Source organism: Trifolium pratense, linkage group LG5 (assembly GCF_020283565.1).
Source record: "Trifolium pratense cultivar HEN17-A07 linkage group LG5, ARS_RC_1.1, whole genome shotgun sequence".
Lineage (NCBI taxonomy): Eukaryota > Viridiplantae > Streptophyta > Magnoliopsida > Fabales > Fabaceae > Trifolium > Trifolium pratense.
Genome location: NC_060063.1, coordinates 52,492,128 through 52,517,331, shown reverse-complemented (window position 1 = coordinate 52,517,331; position 25,204 = coordinate 52,492,128). Strand labels below are relative to the sequence as shown.

At 31.9% G+C, this 25,204-nt stretch overlaps 2 protein-coding genes across 3 annotated transcripts; both read right to left on the bottom strand.

The window, feature by feature from the left end:
- Positions 1-1,934: 1,934 nt before the first annotated feature.
- Positions 1,935-2,822, bottom strand: LOC123886888 (uncharacterized mitochondrial protein AtMg00810-like). Its single transcript, XM_045936161.1, has one exon. It carries the CDS (start codon positions 2,820-2,822, stop codon positions 1,935-1,937), a length of 888 nt encoding a protein of 295 aa, XP_045792117.1.
- Positions 2,823-6,704: 3,882 nt separating this feature from the next.
- LOC123882937 (nucleobase-ascorbate transporter 6-like) lies at positions 6,705-12,685 on the bottom strand. Of its 2 annotated transcripts, XM_045931589.1 has the most exons (15): positions 12,339-12,685; positions 12,018-12,161; positions 10,862-10,959; positions 10,535-10,711; positions 10,311-10,411; positions 9,947-10,022; positions 9,799-9,858; positions 9,472-9,656; positions 8,463-8,559; positions 8,143-8,229; positions 7,992-8,050; positions 7,804-7,895; positions 7,643-7,720; positions 7,377-7,537; positions 6,705-7,234 (listed from the first exon to the last, which is right to left on the bottom strand). In XM_045931589.1, exons 2-15 carry the CDS (start codon positions 12,136-12,138, stop codon positions 7,016-7,018), a joined length of 1,611 nt encoding a protein of 536 aa, XP_045787545.1. In that variant the 5' UTR covers positions 12,139-12,161; positions 12,339-12,685; the 3' UTR covers positions 6,705-7,015. The 2 variants fall into 2 exon arrangements, with proteins under 2 accessions (XP_045787545.1, XP_045787544.1); XM_045931588.1 differs by having other exon boundaries at positions 10,311-10,711; positions 12,339-12,599.
- Between the last annotated feature and the right edge of the window lie 12,519 nt (positions 12,686-25,204).

Sequence of the window (25,204 nt, the reverse complement as noted above, 5' to 3'; positions counted from 1 at the left end):
TCTTTAACTATTTGTTCAAATGAGTTGATCTACCCACATTATCATAGTTTTTAAATGAATTGTTCACTCTCAAGACGCCCTTCTACATGGTATTGGATTATGGGCAGTTTGATTACATAGGGTGTGTTTGTTTCAAGGTTTGTAAAGTTATTCCTGGGAATATGAGATCTGGAATGTAACATTGCTATGTTTGTTTCAAGTTTTGTAAATTTGTTCCCAGGAATTTTTTAATCCCAGGAATGTTAATTACACATAACTTGTACACTTGTTATTTCCATGCTAATAGGGTGGGAATATAACATTCCCATGGGAATAAAACTCAACTTCCTATAACTTCTCATAACTTCCCACTACCACTCACATTTATTTATATTTTTATTTTTTCAATTTTTTATTTTATATAAATTTTAAAAATATTCCCAGGAAATCTAAATTTTAACCAAACACATGAGTAGGAATGTTATTCCTGGAAATAATATTCCTAGGAATATCATTCCAAGGAATGCAATTTCATACCTTGAAACAAACATGTTAGAAATAATATATAACCATTGATATGGCTCTATCCTAACACCTTAAGGTTTTGGGATAATCGGTTATTTGACATGGTATCAGAGCCTCTATGACTAAGTGGTCTAGAGTTCGATCCCCGCTCCCCTCACTTTCTAATTAAAAAGTGGAATTTAAGCATATGGTAGGTGGGTCTATGCATTATCCACGCTTCAAGCCCAAGTGAGCTCTTGCGTGAGGGGGCGTGTTAGAAATAATATATAACCATTGATATGGCTCTATCCTAACACCTTAAGGTTTTGGGATAAAGCCATATCAATGGTTATATATTATTTCTAACACGCCCCCTCACGCAAGAGCTCACTTGGGTTGGGTAGTTGGACGTGATTTTTCTCCCTTTGAGTTGCGGTTATGCTTAAAGAAGAACTCGTTGTTTTGCTGTCTATTATATCGACCTGCAGGAGTGAAGCCTCGTCCTTGAGAGTTAAAGTGACCTCTGCCGCCACGTGCGCTTCGACCTCGACCGCGTGCTCTTTGGCTAAAGAAAGCTTGGGCATGCTCCATTAAGTTCTTTTCTTCATCCTTTCGGACATTTTGTATCTGCTCATGTCCTTGGAGAGCTACTAGAAACTGACTAAATGAAGGGTAAGGTGGTTTAGTAAGCATAGCAACACGAAAAGTTTCATACCTTGATCCAAGGCCATAAGCAAACTGAAAAACTTTGTCTTGGTCAGAAACTGGTTCTTTTATAGCAGCAAGATTGTCACAAATTGATTTGAACTCTCGAAGGTATTCATCAAGGGTTCGTGACCCCTTTTTGATTGTCATCAGCATGTTTTTCAAACTTCGCGCCTTCTCAATCGTGGCCGGCAGTAGTTGTTCTTCAATGGAGGTCCAGATCTCATACGCAGTATCACCATCAATTATGGTCAGCACTTCTTCCTTCATGGTTCCAAGTAGCCACGAACACAGGAGACCATCATTGGTGATCCACTTAGAATAGTTTGGATTTGGACTCTTTTCACCTGTATCACCTTTAACTTCCTCTTCTGGTTTTTCTTCACATAAGAGATGGTGGAGAACACCGAGACTTCGAATTAAAGGTGTGATTTGATTGCGCCACAATATGAAGTTGTTTGGGTTCAGTTTCATGGAGATAAAACTTGAACATTGGTGGAATGATTGGATTGTTAGCTCTGGTTCTGTTTTTGGGAGGGATGTGTTGGTGGTACTGCTTGATGACATGGTGTTTTTGGCTTGCAGGTTTACAAGCTCTGCTACCATAAAGAGAATTGCAGAAGCGATGTTTTATTATTATGTCAAAGAGTACAATTTATACATGAAAAATAGGAGAACATTAAGCATATCTCTATGTTGTTATCCCATGATTATTGCCTTGACTATAGCATATTGGTTACTAGCTGTCATTTAAGGGATTTGTTTCCATTTGTTGCAATCCTAATATCCTCCCTTTTAGCAGATTTCTCGTCCTTATTTATCATAGAGTCAACACCTATTAATTGATTTTGATTTGGTTCCTTATCATACCCCCTCAAGCTAGTGGGTGGACTGGGATACACGCCTAGCTTGCTGCGAAACTTGAAGAATGAATCCTTTGCTAGTGGTTTGGTGAAGACATCTGCAATTTGGGAAGATGTAGGAGTGTAGCGAGTAACAAGAGCTCCCATGGCTACTTTTTCACGAACGAAATGGTAGTCAAGCTCAATATGTTTGGTGCGAGCATGAAACACCGGATTGACCGACATATGAAGAGCACTAATATTATCGCAAAACAGTTGTGGAGCACGAGGGAGAGAAACATCTATGTCTTGAAGAAGATAGGTAATCCATGTTAGTTCAGCAGTGGTGTGAGCCATGGAGCGATATTCTGCTTCGGTGCTAGAGCGGGCAACGGTGGGTTGCTTCTTAGAGGACCAAGAGATGCAATTGGCACCAAGAAACACACAATAACCTGTAGTGCTTCGTCTTGTCACGGGACAACCAGCCCAGTCTGCATCACTAAACCCATACAAGGAATGTGGAGTGTTATTGAGGTAACGAAGTCCCCAATTTTGTGTGCCTCTGAGATAGCGCAAAATACGCTTAACTGCCTTTAAATCTGTCATAGTGGGCTTGCTGAAGTGTTGACATGCACGATTGACAGCATGGGTGATGTCTGGACGAGTGAAAGTCAAATATTGAAGTGCACCTACAATGCTGCGAAATTCAGTAGCATCAACAATAATATCATCGGAAGATGATGACTTTTCTTTAAGAATCTGTGGTGTGGCAATGGATTTACATCCAAGCATTTTTGTTTTCAATAACAGATCATTAGTGTACTTTTGTTGAGTTAGAAATAATATATAAATATAATATATAACCATTGATATGGCTCTATCCTAACACCTTAAGGTTTTGGGATAATCGGTTATTTGACAAAACACACCCATATAGGTAAGATATTTGAATTTTCCGATCAATATTGAACGATATAGATTTTAAAACCAAATTTTAATTATTTTTGAATATAAAATTTGAGCTGCAAATTTAAATCGTATGATCTTAATCAAACAATTTAAATATAACCGACTGCAGTGTAGTCACTTCTCCGATTTCATGCATTCACGTCCCTCCTACATAGGACACGTAATGAGTGGGTGTTGTTGCAGGCGATGCCCAGTATGCACAATCCATAGATAAGGGATTGGTTTGTTTGTCATAAACTTTACGTTTGCATTACAAAAGAAAGAAAGAGCATTCGATTATGAATTAAAGTGGTCCCCCAAATTCTCAACTCCTTCCCACCCAAATTGACCTCACTCATCAAATTATTTCTTTGTTAGCTCCTCCAAGAATATGTTCCTTTCACTTTCAATTTTTATTATTCAATTATTCTTCTTCTTTTACTTGTATTATATAAATACAACTTTGCCGGTGTACGTACCTATCGTTAATTACTATATCCATGGACTATGTAATGTAGGGTTTATGTGGATAGGAACTTTAGAAAATGACTTTCACTTCTGTCTTTTTCTTATTAGAGATTAGAGATTATCTAAATTTTTTAAGATTTAGGTATAGCTTAGTGAGGTTTGGTTGATTTTGGCTTTGACCTCAACACGTGTTTCAAAATAATATGGTTTTTCAAAGAAAAAAATTGTGTCGACCTCCAACTCACCTATTCTTTGTTCAAATACAACGATTTATTTTGTTGATTAAGTAGTATTGTAGCTAGAATTTAATTTTTTTTAAAGTGAATAAGTACATGTACTAAAGTTTGAACATAATCTTTATATATTACATACAATATCTCTATCAATTATGTTATACTCGTAAAAACAAATACAATGATTTTAAAGATGGATATATCTAAGAAAGTTGTTATTTAGTACGATTTACTTTCTAACAAAAAATGTAAAAAACTCATGTTGCGTATATTTGGAAAAAGTCGATTCTAAAATTTACATAATACGTGGGATATTATTGGAACAACTTCGATGATGTTGTTATTAAGAGTTTGTTTAAGTGCTTAAAAAAAATAGAGATTGTTTAAGTGTCCCCACATACGGTTCACATGTACACATCAAATTTTTATTGTTAATGTCTAATAAGAAATATTCATTTTTTTGAAGCAAATTGATTCATTAAATGATAGATATTTTTGTTACAGGTTTTCCGTTTCATAAGTGTTTCTCTTTTTTCTTGTTGAATGAATAGTTTTCGAGAATATAATTTCTTCTTCAAGTGAATAAATAGTGTTCGAGATTCGAACTCTAATTCATACATACTGTATATAATATGATACCATAATTAATTGAGTTAAGCTCACAAAATTATTAAATGTTTCTCTATAATTAAATTACAAAAGTCAAGCTACGGAGACTCCAACACAAATTTTGATCTTCTAACACTTCTCTCAATCTCTTACAATTGTCTCACTCTTAATCTTTTTCAATTTCTTAAGGCTATGTTTGGATTAATGGTACAGAACGGAATAGAGCGGAATGAAATATAATGGAATGGAGTGGAGCGGAACGGAATGGAACACAAATTCCGTTCCATTGTTTGGATATTCAATAGCGGAATGGAATAAAATTACCACTCCATCGTTTGGGAAATGAACGGAATGAAATAAATTATAACATTTTTATTCCAATTTTACCCTTACTTTAAAACATTGAACTATAAGCCATAACCCCAAATGTCAATATCCTTATTTAAAAACACTAGTGCAGAGGCAAAATTTCAATAGTCAAACATGAGCATTAAACATGATAACAATCAAATACTAGTTTCAAATACTAGTTTCTAATCACCTAAACATTGACCATAACTTTTTCATTGCTAAGGGAGGGAGGACATAAATTATAAAATCGTACATGGTGTATGAGTTATATACCAGTCATATACCTCATCCCCAACACAAAAAAATTGCACCCAGTAACACTGTAACAGGACATATACTTCCATAATAAAAAACAAAATCCATATAAGAATTCCTAAACCAACATGAGTACAAGATCACAAAATTATAATACGAGTTTATCATATCTATTACTAAATAAAAAATGAATAACGTGTATATATATATATATATAACAAAATCAAATTAGCAATGCAACGAGTTGCACACAGTTAAAGGACAAACAACGATGAAGAAGAAATGTGAAGAGAAGTGCAAGCATGTAATAGAAGAGTAGGGACAAAATTGTAATTATATTATTAATGTGTTTCATTCCATTGGATACATCCCAAATTGGATGGAATGAAAAATTGAAGGAATGAGTGGTATTGGATGGAATGAGTTCCATCATACTCCATTCCATTCCATTCATTTTGTACAAAACCAAACAATGGAATCTGGCTTTATCCCACTCCATTCCATTCCACCACTTTCCATCAATCCAAACATAGCCTAAACTATATTTGTTCTCTTCGTTTAGGGATAGACAGAGAAGTTAAACAGGTATGTTGACTGAGATGATCCAATTTGTGTAAAATTTTATATTTCTTTTTTTTGTCCATTTTTTTTTATATTTCTTAACATATATATTTATTAAAAATATTGATTGCAGTTTTTTTATGACCACAAAATTGATTCCACTTATAACCCACGATGTTTTCTCTCCCCACCCCCCGTGAATCTTTTATCCCCCTGAATTTCCAATTTTGCCCTTGAAAAAACTTCGGTTCGTAGAAACCGAAGTTTTTTTTTGCCTTGAAAACAAATTTCGGTTTCTAAAAACCGAAATTTACTCTAAATTTGCACTGGTAAAAATTCGGTTTCTGCGAACCGAATTTTTCTGCAAGGGCAAAATTGGAATATTGGGGGTATAAAAGATTCATGGAGGTGGGAAGAGAAAACATCATAACCCACTTTATGTTAGTTCACTAGATTGGGCTTGAAAAGAATATATAAAGAAGTCAAAACACCCATATAGCCCAATAGATTAACGAGCACAGTGTTTCTTTTCGTGTACCTTGCCTTTCTCGTGCGTGCCCCTCCTTAAATTCTAAAAATACTCCCTCTAAGATAACCTCGCAAGATACGTAGCGAATTGAGTTTGCATTTTAACCAGCAAACTTTATAAAAATGTTTTCATAGGGGGTGAGAAAGGGTAACGGGGATAAAAATATTAGATTTTATAAGGCTCGCTACTTAAATCTTAGTTCATTACTTAAGTAACAAACTGTATTTTTTCAAATTTTACGCCCCCTGGAGTTCGTCACTTAAGTAGCGAATTGTGTTTTTCAAAAAATTTACCCCTTTTAATATTTCACCAGATATCTTGCAATAGAGGTATATTTGAAATTTTAGGAGGTGCGAAAAAATACTCAATCCACGTTTTTAGAAAAAAAAAATTGCTCCATTTTAGTATTCTTTTCTTTCTAATATGCTCCGAAATATTAAGGTATATACTTCAATTATTATAATTAATGTGATAGAATAAAAAACAATTTAACAAATATATTTATTACAAATTCTGCAGTATTATTTACGTTTCTTAATATTTGTAGCATAATTTTATTTTATTTTTTTATTTTTTTGCCAAGTAGCCTAGTGGCTAGAAGTTTTTTTTTAACAAGCAAAATGAGTAAATGTAACATGTTAAATAGCAGTAGTATATGATAGAATATGAATATAATAAAATCTTAACTCAATCTAATAATTGATGCAAACCAAACAATCCTAAGGAGAACATGATTACTGATGATATATTTCAAATACCAAATGAATGATATATAAAGCATACACTATTACAGTGAATCCAGTTCCCATGTCAGCATTTACAGAATGAAAAACAATAAACAAATGTTCTTTTTGTTACATAACATTGCATTATGAAACTAATGTTTTAGACTACTCTATAACAAGTGAGATAACTTGATATAAACTATATCCTGTAATAAGATCCGATTTCATATTCGAAAAAGATCAAATCACGACATATTAGAGACTTTTGTGGAGCAATATTTGATGAAACCAAACCACCTAAATAAATTACACAGATGGGAAGTATTTGTTTAGATTGAAAGGCAGTGAATAAAACTCCTCGCTTCTTGTGTCAGTTTTGAAGGACCTGTACTTGTCCCACCAATGCTTTCCTCTATCTTTCCGAATAGCAGATTCTTTCTTATGTAGCGTGTTATCCAAGAAATATGCCACGACTCCAGCAACAAATGCTTTTGATTGGAATGGCACATTTACTATATCATTGAACTGCAGCCAAGTACATAAAAAGGTTAGTGCAGCCAAGGTACATAAAACGCGAGTGACAAGAACATGACATGTGGCACATTTGGGGGGAGGGGGCGGGGAGGTGTCAATAGTAATAGAAAAATAGATAACCATAGAGCCATACCCATCTTGCTCCGGTGTGAACTGGACCGAAACCATTAATTGCTGTATACTCATTGAAGTACTGTGGGATAGATAAGCCCAGGAAGATGGAGAAGCCTAATACAAACTTTGTCCTAAAACTATTGAGGTTGCAGAATTGAAGAAAACTTAGACCTCCCGAACCTACAAATGATGAATGAAAGTGGAAAGTTAAATGCTGTTTACCGTAAGCATCAAAATAAATCAAAAGAATGAATGACTTGTGATTATATGTGATATCAGACATACCAACATAAGCAAAGAACAAGCAGTATAGTGCTGCAACAATGGGAGGGGGGATGGATGCGAATACTGCTCCAAATTTTCCTACACAGTGAAGAAAAAATAGTAAGTGTTGAAAGAAAGAAATACACTAGTTACAAACATTGCACTTGAGATTTTCAACTCACCTAAAATTGAAAAGAAAATCATAAACCCGGCGGATATTTGCACCACTCTTCGACTGCCAACACGTGTCAAAGCCAAAAGACCAGCATTTTCTCTATAAAGAAACCAAAAACACATATCTTTCATCAATAAGGATGTCAATTCCTCTTAATTAAAATGCTGTATACAAAAATAACGGCTACATTCTTACACAGATACAGAAGATCCAATGCCGGTTCCAAACAATCCTGATAACAGAATGCCAACACCCTGAAAAGAATTGATAAAATGTATAATCATCAGTGTTGACTTTAAACTACTATTGTGTATATTTAAATGCAAAGTACCAGCTACATTTGTACCTGCCAACCAATACCACGACTAAGAATTGATGGTGGTAATGGTGTTGCACTTGCGAACCGGTAAACAGCAATAAAAGCTCCACTGGACTGTTTGTAACAAATAAAACACGAGTATAAAATTTAACTCTAGTGAAGCAGTGTTGTTCATTGAAAATGCAAATAACTAAAAACACATTGTAACACTATTAAGTTCTGGAGCAATGAGAGTAGAAATTAATAGAGTAATTATTGCCTAGGAATAAAATTGCACACTTTTAAATAAAATAGGAACTCTCAGTCTAACTTCAAAAGAAATGAAAATATCCAAATAAAGGAATTACCTCTACTAGAGCAACAAAGGATGCCATCATCATGGCAAAGGCTTCACCCGCATCAAATGAAGGTGCACCCCATTGAAATGGATACGGAACACGAATCCTGCAAACCGAAAATCTCAGAGAATAAGAAACTAATATCTTAAGGATGGAATTACATTTTGCTTCAAAATATCATGTTTGCTCTAAGGTTCAAAATAATGATAATTATATACAAAAGGAAAAGGTACAAGAATGACAAATGTGACTATCGAATACTAACACTCTTTTAATACACACCAGCGTTGTCAATTGCAAATCGCAGAAAATAGTTGTTCGTTCAGATTCTGCCATGTTATTGCACTGCCATGGCCTATGCTACTATTTGACAATATAGATGGATATATCGCTGATCACATATAACGGCCATTTTTTCAAATTTTGTTATGCTAAAGCTGCTATTTCACAACACTGATACACGCTTTATGATTATTCCATTTTTTAACAAGTCAACACACTTGCCTCATAAATTAACCATATTTTAGAAAATGGACTAAATATAAACAATACATTGAAGAACGTCTTCTAAAAGTGTGTTACTGGCATTTCTCACATGACAATCATTCACCATCTCATAATTCCTAATTAATTGCTCAATCAACGCACTTGAAATATTCTTTCATTTCATCCATCCTACTTGGATCCTATGGTTGACTGGTTTGTTTATCCCCCGTCACATTGTATGATGGACTCAAGATATTTAACTGCACGATTTCCAAATCTCACCTCCAAAAAACATCACTAATAGTACCATAATGGAATTCACAAGAATGAATTCCCCATAACACCTTTTGGAAAAAGGTGCTGTTTTAAGTTTTATGAAATATTCAGATAAATATAAAATGTTAAAAACTTCAAATACAATGTAATAGACTTATGGTGACTGCACTGTGCACCACAACTTAAGGACATTATTAATTGTCATTAAATAATGAGTTGCCAAAGAAGAAACCATGCAGAGAATTCCACAACTCACCATGGAGCAGCATCTATTAGGCCAGAACGATCAGTGCGGCAGGTTATCTGTGTTTTATGTTTAACGTGGTTATAGGCCCCTCCAACGGTGAGAATATAAGCATATAACCAGACAATTGCAACCGTGAATAAAACAGAGAAACGGTCGAAGACATGTTTTCCAGAATGGAGCACATGGGGTACAAACTGCACGACAACCAATAAATGTTGTTAACAAACTCAGTTCCACAGAAATCATCATGATAGAAAGATAAAGAAACATGAACAGAGATCATGATGCTGATTTGAAACATATATACAAGGTTTCTGCCACTTCAAAAAACTGTACCTGTGAAACAAATACTAGCAAAACAAGTTCTGGCAATCCAATCTCTACACATTGAGCAACCTGCACCCAAGCCAGGTATCAATGTTAAATTATTTTTATCAATTAAATGATGAATACGGTCGCTTTAAATAAGTAACATAAGGCTTACCCCAGGAAAGCCCAACTCATACAGCCCAAAACCAACAAGAGAAACCAAAGGAACTGCTGAAAGTGGACTTAAGAACCTGAAGAAAGAAAAAAAGAAGTTTAGCTTGCATCATTTGGGGATATTACATTATGATCAATCACAAGAACTTTTAAGTTAATTTCATGTTTTCGGTTTCTGAAGACTAAATAGTTAATACAAATTTCACATCACAAAGCACTCAAGCATATTAGTAAAATATGAAATTCAATCATCAAAAATAGGACATTTCATAAATCTTGCTTACGCTCCACTTTGGGCATTTTCAAGCCACATATAAAGACCAAGAAAGTATAACACAGCCACTTACTAAGAACATGAGACCAACCTTGCAACATTACGCCAAAGACCACTAAACCCTAGTACTATTTGAAGGGTTGAAGCAACAATAAGAGCACCTTGGGTTGCCCGCATTATCTTCTTGAATTTCTGCATAGAGAAAATAAAGCAAAAAAATCCGGTAAAGACAGTTATCGAACAGTTCATGTACCAAGCAAGTGAATGATGTATCAACTTTGCACAATTTATAGCAAGAATTGTTCTCATACAAACCTCTATAGGATCTGGCTCATCATTGAATCGACCAGCAAGAATGATTGAGATTGTTGTCGGAACAAAGGTATACGACCCTCCGATTACTGCAGGCAATCGGCTTCCAAACAAAGTTTGCACCAATGTGTTGATTCCAGCCACAAAGAGTAGTGTTTGGATAACTTTAGCTTTCTCCTCCTGCGAAAAAAATGGACTTACAATTCTCATGTTTGAATATGATAATAATTTTTGGCTAGAACAGAAGTGCAACTTCAACCAAAATGTCAAATATGAATATTCATCTCAAAAATGTGTTTCCTTAAGTATATTTAATTTGTTAATGCTTACATTGCCACCTCCCATCTGAGGAACGAGAGAAGTAGGAATTAACACGGTTGTTCCCAGCATCACAAGATAATGTTGAAAACCAAGAAGTATGGCCTCAGCTGCATCAGAATACCCCAAAATTTAACATCAAATTTAGTATGAAAAAGAAAAGCAGATGAATCAGTCATATCTTGAACAACCTGAAGCTCAGTGAAGAAGAGGGATGATCCTTAAAGTTTAAACTATTTAGCATGATGACATGATATATGGTTTAATTTAGCCATAAAATCTATATAGTCCAATCTGAAGCTGTCGACTGCATGGTCTCAGCATTGTTATATAATGTTCCAAATTCAACAATTTTGTTTTTGTTATATAATGGTTTAATGTTTCTTCAGAAAAATATCTTATAATGAACCAGTAAAATGTTTTTAAATGATGACACCAGGGAACAGAAATAAAAGTATCATAAAAAGGATTTGCGAAACATTCAATCAATCCGTAATATGAAAATAACTACGAAGAAGAGTCTCAATGGGCATGCAGAATTAAAACATAACTAAAAAGATACATTGAATATCACAAACACACAACCACAAACCAAGACCCTCAAACAAACACACCTATATCACTTTGAAAAAGAAAAATTATAATCCTTAGTCACACTTTCCTTATCGCCGGTCATATATCAATCAGGAGTACCGAGTTCAATGTTTGACTTAAACAATCATTGTCAGACTTTACTTAACTCTCGACTTAACTCAGAGTCCAGATTAACCAACCCCTTTCTCCAAGAAAAGGAGGCATAAGAACAAAAAGAAAAAGAACAGTTACAAGCCAAGACAAGACTGATGACTTAATTGATAAAGGAATCTTTTTTTTCACTCAGATTTTTCACCTTACTTCCTCCACATACCTTGCTAAATATAGAATTATAATTCAATAAAAGAATGGTTAGTTTTGATTTTATTTTATTTAAATTGAATAAATTTTCCTCATAAACTCATCAAAGCAATTAAAAAGAAAGAATTTAAAGAAAGACACTTTAGACAATTGGATAAAAAGTTAATATTCACAATCACAAACATATAAAGTAACCAACCATAAAAATAAAAATCTTTAATTATTCTTTAATTAAGAATCAGGTTCAAAGTTAAGAAATGCAAATGAAACTCACGCCAAGGTGGAGGACTTGTTATGCAATAAGAAACATTTGGTAGCTGATCCTTTGGTGGATGTGGCTGTGGCTCATCTGCTTTTGGTGCCGGAGCTCCTCCACCACCACCACCTCCTGCCATCACTTTCTTCCTTCACTACCTAACTGTAACAACAATCAATAAATTAAGCCTCAAATCTCACTCATACCAACCACAGAAAGAAAAAAACACACTCTAACTGTGAGTGTGAGACTACAAAAGAGTTTGTTTTGGTTTTGGAAAGTAAAATAGTGACAATAATTGCAAAGTTTTAACAGAGAAGAGAAGAAAAAAAGTACTACCTTTTAACGATGTATTTTTCAGCTATGAACTGTGTAAAGACAGAAACATAAATAATAGAAAAGAAAAATGTTTATTTTTAGTGAAAGACAACTCAGAAGGTTGTGTTTTTAGCTCTAGGGGAGTGTTTGTTTGTAGAGTGTGTCAAGTAAAGCATACTCCAATACAAAACAAAGGGTATGTTGAAGATTTTCAGAAACGATAAAGAAGTACACAGAAAATGAATAATGTTCTCTCTCTCTTCTCCTACTTCACTTTATTTTATTCTTTTATTATATAAATGGAATATTGAATATGTATAATTTCATAGACTAATCTCTGGTCTTATAAAATTCAAATGGATGAAAATGTTGTTGGTTACTCTAATGAGTGACTTAATTCAGAAGTTTGGTTAATCTGAAAGAGACATCTGTATTTCTTTTTCTCTCTTTTTTTCATTAATCCTCTAGTTCCAACGGAATGGGGAGATCACTAATCTAGAATTCAGCCGCGAGATAAATAAACACTCTTAAAAAATTATTTTGATCAAGAATCAAATTTAGGTTATTCTGAACAATTTGTGCTAGATAAGACTCAATCTCTTTATTAAGACGTGTATTTCATCTAAGCGATATTGGTGACCAAATCGAATCGAAAGACCAAATACATGTGACTATATAAGTATTATTTTTCTATCATGTTCAAATTTGCACAAATTTAAAACTTTAAAATAGTAAGTTTGTATTGAAATTTTGTGCATTTTATATTAAATGTATAATTTTTTAATAAATAATTATTAGTTTTCAATAAAAATTACCATTTTTATTTGCTTTAACATGTAGTACAATATTGAAATGTTAAAAATAAAATTGTCAAGTAGTCCGGTTGCTAAAAATTTTATTTTATAAAGATGAATAAGTAAAATGTACAATATTTAAACAACGATACCTACATATATATATATATATATATAATGCAATATTATTACCGACTAATTTAAATTTATGGGAATGAAAGACAAACCATTTTTCTATTGCGGTGCTCTACTTTATCTTTCTACTATAAAACTAGAACTAGAATAAATTATTTTTTCTCTCTCCAGGTGAATGCAATTATGCAACCACACGAGTTATTATATTAGGAAATCTATCCTTTCATGTTTAATATATACTAAAATAAAATTCGTGTATATCTACCCAAAATTAACAAAACGTTTATTTATTTAACTATGAGACATCATTTTCACATTTAATATGGTTTGTTTGTTTATTTTATTTTTATGCTGTTGTTCGGTTTGGTTTGGGTAGTGACATTGTAGAAGGAAGGAGAAAAGAGAGAGGGCCATGGATGAGTGATGACGGTGATGGTTGTTGGATACCAATTGGATTGTGTTGTATGCCGACAGTGAATGAACGAATGAATTGATTCATAAGGTAAATTAATTGCACCGAAATGATGGATGAATAGCTTAACTGATTAAGTTAATTGACCTAAGAGTTAAGGGCAGGAGATCCACCAGTTAAGTCCTGACGGAGAAAATAATCTAACATAACATTGTATTGTAATACTAACGACCAACGTTCCTTATAAAAAAAATTGTACAGGGACTTACGGTCAAATGTGAGAAGCGGTGTGGAAAACAGACTCAGCATAGTAGCTAGCTGGAACTTTGTGACTTGTCCAAACGGTACCGTGTGAAACTTATCGTTTACTTTCGCTATGCCCAAGGTCAAAATCGGCGAGCAAATCAAATTTTTTAGTGTCAAAAATTCTCCTCTCCGATCTTAAATATAAGCAAAAGTTAAAACGTATTAAAGGCTCGTTTGACCCGGCTTTTTTAGAGCTTATGCAAATAGCTTATATAATTTTTATATATTATTATAAGTTTGTCAAAGTAGTTTATGATAAAATAACTTATAAAATTACAATTTTCACTAGTATGAACTTATAGAATAACATAAAAACTAATTAATACTGTATAAGTTGTTTGCATAAGCTCTAAAAAAAAGCTGGGTCAAACGGACCCTTAGTTTACCTTTGAGCCAAATACATTTTAACTTTTATTTATATTTAAGACTTCATCCATCTTAAAGAGATAAATTAAGAGTTTAAAGATAGTGCATAGATAGTGTAATGCACTCTTTACACGGACAACCAATTAAAATCTATCTTTTTGACACATCAGATTATATTTAACAAATAAATAAATATATTAAAAATTAATAATAGAAAATGCTTTCTACTCTTTTGATAAAAAAAAAAAAAAATGTTTTCTACTCTAACCGTTTTCTCCATTTTTTCTGCAACCGATCCTATCCTAATTCCTTTTCTCTCTCTCCATTGTCTTCACTTTCATCTTCTTCTGTCACTGTTTCTCCAAAATCATCACTCATATCAATTCATGAGAATTAATCTTCCGCAAACGGACCATTTAATTTCTCTCTTTAATGATTCTTACACTGAAATTAATATGTTTAGCGTCGACTAGAAATCACGGGGGTGGTGGTGATAAGACGAGCCACCGGCTAGAATTCAGGGGGTAAGGGCATGTGAAACATGGTGATATAGGTATGGTGGAGAACAAATGGCTTGGAGAAGCGGTGTTTAGGGGTGTACATGGGTTGGGCAAATCCGGTCGACCCGGTCAAACCCACCCAATCCAACCCAAAAAAATGGGTTGAGTCGGGTAAGTGGGTGAATATGGATTTCAAAAATGAAAAACCCATTAAAAAATCGGGTTTCGGGTAAAACCGGACCCAACCCAAAAAACTCACTAACCCACTAGTGCTATGTTTCTTGAATTTTTTTTATGAAAATACTAAAGATTTTTTCATTTGATTATTAAATATTTTTATATTGAAAATGAGTTATACTATGTTTTACGAAAATAAAAAAATTGAATAATTTTTATGAACAAATATGATAATTTTTCGCATTATTTTTTTAAAATTTTAAAAAAATTGAATAATTTTCATAAACAAATATAGTGATTTATGATTTAGTCATTTGATATTAAAAAAAGCAAAAACATCATTTGGATAACACGTTATCCAACCCGTAAATTAGTAGATTTACACACAAAAATGAGTGATTATTTTTTATAGTGAAAAAAAGTTACCCTATTTTTCAAGAAAATACATTAATTGAGTTATTTTTTATGAAAAAATATGATGATTCAACATTTAGATATTTAATATAAAAAAAATAGGAAAATAATTTGGGTAACCCACAACCCAACCCAATCCAACCCGGAAATTAGCGGATTTACCCAACCCGGCTCAATGTTATAACGGGTGGTTATTTTATTAAACCCAACCCGGAGTACCATATGTGGTTTGAGTTTTGGTTTTTGCCAAACTCAACCCAATCCGGCCCATGTACACCCCTAGCGGTGTTAGTGTGGTGAAAATGTTTTTACGCATTGAGAGAGAGAGGAGAGAAGGAGGGATAAAACGTGGGAGAAGTAGTGGGCTGAATAATTTTTAAAATTTTAATTTAAAATAATGACATGACAGAATGATGAAATGTTATTGGACGTCTGTGTAATCCCACTTTACACTGCATGTGCATATTCTTTAAACTCATAAATTAATTAATAAAAGATTAATAAAAGTTAATGTATTTCACCCGTCCCAAAATATAAGTAAAAATTGGTCAACTAAAGTTGATGTATTTGGTCCAAATTTTTAACCAGATACATTAAGTTTTTTGATTTATTTTTGCTTATATTTTGGGACGGAAGAAGTATTTAATTTGAATTTAAATTATATACACTGTCAGTGTAAAATTATATTACACATGCGTCCAATATTAAAGATTAAATACATTAATCTTTGTTGACTAAATCTTTTATATAAAAAATATTGGAAGGAATATCTTTTAATTATTACTACTTTTATAGTAAGTAGTAACTCTCTCAATATGTTTAAAGGTAATAAAATATTTTATCCGTCCTGAATTATAAGGAAAAAAAACACACTTATTAAGAAAAAGTAAAACATAAATTTGAAATATGTTTTTGTGAGTTTTTCTTATAATAAGTTGCATAGAAGGATGTAAAAAAAAATTCATTGGTTGTTGTTTATTGAGAACATGAGAGAGAGAGAGAGAGAGAGAAATGCAATTTGCATTTAATTTTATGAGAATAAGGAAAAAATATTCTTGAAAATGATTTTTTCCATTATGATTTGGGACAAAAAAATAAAAAAATTTCTCTTATAATTTGGGATGGGGGAGTAAGGGTCTTGTTATCTCCAAAGCACTCTTTAAGGATTTTAATTAAACAAACTATTTATTCAAAGTTTTTAAAGAGTGTTATGAGGACACTCGTTAGCATTTTTCATAAAATAAAAGTTTCATTATCTCTTTTTAATGATTATATTTTTCTTAAATTGTGTGAAATGGTTAAATAGCTAGATCATTTAAAATTGGACAGAGGGAACCAATCGTTAATTGGTTCATTGATGATTGACGCTGAACTTGGTAGGGATGACCACAGTTCGATCCATCGCAACTGCGATCGGATGGGCTGGAACCACTTGATGCCAGAATTGAACCCGAACCAGATTAAACTAGTGGTGTAAAGAAAAAAAATTGGGAAAGAGGGAGCACCTCTATTTATTTAAAAGTCTTACTGCGTAGTAGATTAAGAAAAAGTTAAATATGTTTTTAGTCCATATAAATATTAAAAGTTTCATTTTTAGTTCCCAAAATTTTTCATCAAATAACAGTCTCTCTAAAATTTCATGTCACTATCAATCGTTGGTTGGTTTAGTGGTGATTGACGCTGAACTTGGTAGAAAGGACTACGGATTGATCCCCGCAACTGCGATCGAACGAGAGCTACGATCGAACGAGGGCTAGAACCACTTGATGTCAGAACTGACCCCCGAACCAGATTAAACTGGTGGTGAAAGTAAAAAAAATAAATTATGTCACTAATAAAATTAGTCCATACCGTTAAATGAGTAAAACGACGAATAACATAGCATGTTGATGTGTTAGTTTTTAATGATTTGACACCGCCATATAAGTTCATTAATTGACTAGGCATTCAAATCAGCAAAATTGGTTTTATGTTTTAATTCTATTTTCCTAAATTAAAACTTGGAAGCCCTAATTTCCTTCTCCATTATTCTTTTGTCCATCGCATGCTTCATCTATTCTTTGCAAATTTTAAGATTTGTTTCTCCATTTATTTTCCATCACCGTACATTTTTTTGTGATATCTTCTTCATAGTAAAAATTATTTTTCTTACATTAATTTTATCTTTAGTCTTTTTTATTATGTTTAACAAGTATCCCAAATACGGTTTAACATGATTCACTTTTAAGACTTTATCACATCTCCTTGACAACTCATAATAGTAGTAAGAGGCTAAAAAATTCTCAACTTGATGCAAATGCTAAGAGAAATTGGGCAAACTATTAGTGACCCATTAATGTGGTCCACATTATCCATAACACAGCAAATTATCTTTTTTATGTGCGTAATATAGTGTTTTACTAAGATGTCACAAAAAAATTTATGAATCCAACTTATAGGTTCGTTTAGTTAAGTGGAAAGAAAGAAGAAAGAACAAAAATTACGGAAATCAATAAATGAACTTAGATTAAAGTTAGTTTAAATTAATTCTTCGGTTTCTATAATTTTCTTTCTTCCCATTCAACCAAACGGATCAATAATCTCAAATTGCTTTGATGAAAGAAAAATAATTAACGATTTGATAAATATATACAAGAAAAATATATACAATTTGGTAAAACTTCCATAAAAAAATGCACTTTGGTCTATTTTTTTGTATGAGAAAAAAAGAAGATACGATATATTATTTAAAATTTTAGTTGTTTGAGTCGATTTTTAACTCTCCTCAAAAAGTGAAAATTTGGAGAGCAAAAATTTGTTTTAGAAAATTGAATTGAATATTTTCTTTAATGTGATATTAAATAATAAAAATGTGTGAAGAAAAAATAATAAATTTATACTATTCCTCCATATATAAAATCTTTCTTCTTCCCCTTATTGAATTGAATCAAACACAACATATATATAAAATCTCTCACATTCCAAATATACCCTTAGTGTCTATATAAGGGATAGATCATAGATGGACTATATTCATTCTTATCACTATGGCTAACAAAAGGGAAAGAATGAACAAAAAAGCTATCAGAAGAACATGTTCCATTATTTCGTTAGACAAACAAAGTGCTTGTTGAACGGCATAGAATGGTCCTTACCCCACAAGTTCCTAATTATAACCTCATAGCTTCCAATACAATACCCATGGAGATATCACCGCGGTATTCCACATACATGTATTTGGACTCACGGAAACAGTCATAATCGCAACGACGCCGACGAATCATTAATTTTGTCCATCACACCGCTTACTTAATTTTTATTTGTCAAGTAGTTTACTAGTTAGAAATTTCACCTTAAAAGTGAATAACTGGAATGTCTGAAATTCGAATAAGAATTTCACCCTAAAATTGAGCATGCTGCTAACTTTATTATAAAAAAATGACTAATATTTGAGAATAGACGTACCTAGTTGTGGTATTCAAATTGCATGCGGTCAAAATTGTATGCAGTCAAAGAAGATTTGACTGTTCCATTAAGATCGAACCGTCTAATGTAAAAAAGATTTAATAAACTGTATAACTGCTTTATATTTGGATTGTCTGATTTAAATTTGACGTGCATGACTACATACGGTTTTGACGCAATCCAATTCGTAATTATTTTTTGTTTCAAATCCAAATCCGTAATTGTGGTTAAGAGAATATAAAGGTTGGTGTCAAGCCAAAGAGAGACACAAGAAAATGGACACACCCACTACACACACAATATGTGAAGGTTGCTATCACTCTCATTTGCTCAAAGCCTTTCTCAGTCATGACCCATCCATGCATATGCATTACGTTGGTCAATAATACACTACCATTTCTTACTCTTTCCATGTGCTGTAGAGAACTTTATGCACATGCATATGCTTTTTCCTTGGGAAAGAAGTCACTTTCCCCATTTGCATTATTCAATTTCTATAGTAGTACTGTATTTTCAAATTCAATTGGGTTGGTTTTATTTTCCATTTGACATCAAACAATTTAAGGATTTAAAGGTGAAAAAAGTACACTTTTTAAGACTTGTGAATTCAAAATTTCAAACAATAGTGTTAGCGTATTCCACTTTCCCTCGTATCATTCATTATTTATACATATTATTTATTATTTATACATATGATTTTTTGTTGACGTAATATCAATTGTTTTTAGGCCTTGTTTACATGTATATATCTGGATTCTGGACACATACACATTGCGGTTACTCAATCTACTATAATAAATCCTTTATATATTAAAATAGAATACAGTGCTAACAACAATTAACGCCTAAACGTTTTCAACATATCCCGCCCAAATTCCCTTCATACATCCTTGATATTTTCAATTTTCACTAATTAATAGTATAATAATAATAATAATAATAATAATAATAATAATAATCTATACTAATAATAAAGGGAATACTCAAATTTTGGTGTAGCCTTTTTTTGTAATTCCCATAATACCCATAACAGTTTTTTTTATTATTGGATGATGTATGTGTAAAATAACTTTACACCGACGGTGTAAAATAATTAATTAAACTCACATTATTGTATGATGCATGTGTAATAACTTTACACCGACGGTGTAAAATAATTAATGCATGTGTAAAATAACTTTACACCGACGGTGTAAATATTAAACTCACATTATTGGATGATGCATGTGTAAAATAACTTTACACTGACGGTGTAAAATAATTAATGCATGTGTAAAATAACTTTACACCGACGGTGTAAAATAATTAATTAAACTCACATTATTGGATGATGCATGTGTAAAATAACTTTACACCGACGGTGTAAAATAATTAATTAAACTCACATTATTGGATGATTCATGTGTAAAATAACTTTACACCGACGGTGTAAAATAATTAATGCATGTGTAAATAACTTTACACCGACGGTGTAAAATAATTAATGCATGTGTAAATAACTTTACACCGACGGTGTAAAATAATTAATGCATGTGTAAATAACTTTACACCGACGGTGTAAAATAATTAATGCATGTGTAAAATAACTTTACACCGACGGTGTAAAATAATTAATGCATGTGTAAATCGACGGTGTAAAATAATTAATGCATGTGTAAAATAACTTTACACCGACGGTGTAAAATAATTAATGCATGTGTAAATAACTTTACACCGACGGTGTAAAATAATTAATGCATGTGTAAAATAACTTTACACCGACGGTGTAAAATAATTAATTAAACTCACATTATTGTATGATGCATGTGTAATAACTTTACACCGACGGTGTAAAATAATTAATGCATGTGTAAAATAACTTTACACCGACGGTGTAAATATTAAACTCACATTATTGGATGATGCATGTGTAAAATAACTTTACACCGACGGTGTAAAATAATTAATTAAACTCACATTATTGGATGATGCATGTGTAAAATAACTTTACACCGACGATATAAAATAATTAATTAAACTCACATTATTGGGATGAGAAATTTAATGGGATGAGAAACAATGTATGTGTTCGTAGATTAGCTTTATACTTTGTGGTCTAATTTGTATTTGTAGAATGATGCAGGAAAATTGACTGTTAAAATATTACATGAATTATGGAATCTTGCATTTTTTTTTGTTATTTGATTGATGTGCGGTTTCAATAGTATATGAATTAAAATTGAAGTGGTTTGGTAGCTGCTTATATATATATATGTAGTATATACTGTATATAGATTATTTTTCATATTAGTACTCTTCATGAATATTGAATTAGATCGATAATAACTAAAATCTAATTTCTATGAAAATAAAAAATTGTTTATTGCTTACTTTTGATAGTTGCACGGGCCAAATTTGATCGATAATAACCAAAACTTACCGTAGTATTTGAGTTTTAGTTGGTATCATGTCTTTGAAATTCTAAAGGAATATTCATGATGTTCTTGCAGCGACGTGTATTCTTCTTTTTCTTTTTTAGACAATTTTTTTGATAATTTTCTCTCTTATACTTACATTATATTCTTATTTTCTCTCTTTCTTTATATCTCTCTATTATTTTTATCCAATTAATAAAAAAAGTTATCTCAAAATTATATAAAAAAGTTGTTCAAATAACAAATGTGTAGTTTGATGGTGTCTAATCTATTGTCTTTCTACTAAGTATCCCAAAAATTCTACTAGAGTTTATTGACATTAAATTACTAATGTATGAAGTTATGGAAGTGTGTTTAGATTACTATTCATGTTCTAGAATTTCACTTACTTTTTTCTCCTAATAAAGCTATCATATTTCTAGGCATGTTTTAATCAATTTATTGAGTTCTTCAATGTTCGGAGTACTCCTTTTTTATTTTTTTCCCACTTATTGTATAAGTTTAACAATAGAATGCGAGACAGTTGAGGGAACACGGAAGGCAAGAGTCTATTTCACAAGACAAAAAAATTAGCTTATAGCTTATGTCTTATAGTTAAAAACATGTTTGGTAATAATCTTTTTAAAAAGAGCCATCAACCATAAGCTATAAGCTATTAGCTAGCTTATCAGTCATCCGTTAATTTTGCCAAACAGAGCCTAAGAGAGAATGGTGATGAAATTTTCCGGCTATGTTTTGAGTTTGCTTTTAGAACATCTTCAATAGTAATATCACTTTGAGTTTCATACATTACTAACAAATGGTCTCTATAATGCTTATGCAACTCACAATGGTACAAAAATAAGCAACTCATACTTCTATTTTTTTATAAAAGTTATTTAAATTGACCCATCATATTAAATAAGGCAACATGTACCCAAAAAAAAGTCAAATTTTAGGAAAAAACTAACAAAAAAATAAAATGACCAAAGATTAGAGACATATTAAATATGTTTAGGAGAAAACTTAGGTAAAATACCATCCATTTTTTTTGTCTGTTTTCCACTTAAAATTGACACATAAACAATTTTTTCATGTCAGTTTTTAATAAATTAACACTAAAAATGGAAACATAAGATGCGTGGTAAAAAAATTGTTGATGTGTCAAATTTTAAGTCTTATACAATATATATTTAAATATTTACATAATTATTTACTTTATTTTTTTTTACACTTACATAATTATTTACTTAAAAAATATTTTATTCTTCTTCATAGACATTTTTTTAAGAAAATTATTGTAATATATAACTCTTCCAAAATTCGTCCGTGCATCGCACGGGTAGAAGAACTAGTTTAGTCCTAACTCATTGAACTTGGTACTTAGTCAAAATTATTTTCGGGATTTAGGTTTAACTCAATTCTATGAAATCGACTTATAATGTGAGAATTGTCTTTTACTTATAAACTCATATTCAAACTATTTCACATTGTGAGACTTTTTAACACATACTCTCACGCTCATCACTATTGGACTTGATGTGTCGATATAAATGATAGGTAGTCTGATAACGGGTAGTTCGGAGAGACTCTCATATCATCTTATAATTGAGAGTTTGGTCTAACTCAATCATACAAAACCGACTTTTATTGTGAAGATTGTCTGTTACTTATAAACTCACATTCAGATTATCTTATATTTGATATGAGACTTGATCAGGGTTCTTTACACTTTCATTTATTCCTAAATAATTGTCATTTTAACAAATGAATGTAAGTTATGAATTAGATCGTCACTTTCAACACAAATTTACAATTTTATATCACTGAATCAGATATAGATTTAATTTTAGTTCTCACAGTAGACTCTACTTTAGTTGAATAATTGAATGTGGTTTTTAATGAAATTCAGATGCATATATTTTCCTTACAAAAATCTAGAGATTGACAAATTAAGCAACCAAAATATAATTTCTTCACAAGAGATTAAACTAAGAATTAATATAAAATAATCATCAACTCTACAAAGTCACTAGTATTCAAAGTTCAAACCAAAAATATGATGACAAATGTAAAACTACATACGACTTGCTTTTCATTACTTTCTAATTATAAATTCAGAAAGGTTGATAGTGCCATTTCAACTAAACTAAAAAATTATTATTATATATATTATAATTATTAATAATAGCCAGTTAATTAATTCATGTTTTTGTTGTAAGTGTGAGGTCGATAAAATTGGGCCGATTGCAAGTGTAAAGATCTAAAGCAAAAAATTTAGTAATCTCTTAAAAAAAAAACACACAAGACTTATAAAAATAAATTTAAAATATTAAAATTTGTAAGAATTCAATGATTGATTATAACGAGATATGAATCTCTCATCTGATCGACTGAACAAAACAAAAAGTTCAGTCATTAGGCTGATTTTGGTTGAAAGTTCTTAATTATTTAAAAGAGTGAAAGTTGAATAACATATAAATAAATAAAATAAAGATAAAAACACAAATCAATTGCCTTAAAATTTTCGACTAAAAAATAGTATAGATGCTCTTAATCTAATACAATTAGGTTGACATCGAGAGAATTGTGTTGTGTTTTTAAGGACTGATATCAAATACTGGATGTAAACATTAGGGGTGTATTACTTTATTTTTGGTGTTTTGAAGTTAAATTTAGGCTTATAAAAGCTGCCTAAATAAAATTGGGGCTGATTTAGGCTCTTATATAAGGGAATTTCTTTTGACACCTCCCATTCTTCTCATGTACAATTTACTTCTTCCACTATTTAGGTAGCGGACGTTGAAAAACTGCGAAATTTTGAAAAACCACATTTTGTTATTTGTCTTGCGAACTTTATTCGCTAAGTAACTAGCGAACCGATCTGTGGTCACAGTCAAAGGTTTTGCCAAGTAGCCAATTTTAATTAGCCACTTGTGCGGCCATGACGTGACATTGGTCAATGGGAGCCATACTATTTTTCTATAAATATCAGAAAATGCAGAAAAATAGGAAAAAACCATATTTCGTACTGATTTACTAGTTAAGTAGCGAACACCCTATAAATTAGGGATGCCAACAGGGCGGGGAATGTGCGGAGAAAACTTCCCCGTTCCCCGCCCCGAAGTGTCTGTGGGGGAATTTTTGTCTGCATCCCCGTCCCCACAGAGGAATATTTGTCCCTATCCTCATCCCCACGGTACCCGCGGAGATCACAGATATCGAATATTAAAAAAATTTCTATGGTGGTAGAATTTGGGGAATCCGCGAGGACAGATTATTCGTCCCCGATCGCCACCCAGAAGTGCCTGCGGGGAAATTTTTGCCTCCATCCCCTTCCTCCACGGGAAAAAATCTCTGTTTTCGGAGCTCCGAACGGGACAATCTCCACAAGGATCCACTCTGACATATGCAAATTGACATCCCTACTAATACTATAAATGGTATATTGTTTAACTAGCAAACTCTATCAGAAACGAATACTAGTAAAAAAAAACCATCTCTCATAAAATTTATGATAAACTAAGATATGATGATAAACACAAACACGTAAGTTATATCAAAACATCTTTTTATATAATAGTATGATTTGTCATTTATATATTTTGGATTATAACCAATTTACATCAAAATATCAAAAAGTGATTAATCATAACGATGAAACTAATCTTCTGTAATATCAGCAGCTCTAGAATTTAGAAACAGTGTTATCTTCAAAGTCTATAACATTCTTCAAAATCTCTACCACCATAAAAGCACAACTGAGATTGCTATAGAATGGAATATTAAATAACTAAGTGAACCATATAAAAATCCAAATATTTTTATAAAAAGTAACAAAATTCACTAATTTTTTTAGTATGTTTAAATAATTTTAAATGGAAATAAAAAATTAAATGGCAATTTAAAAAAATGGAAAGTATAGATTTTAATATTTTTTACAAAG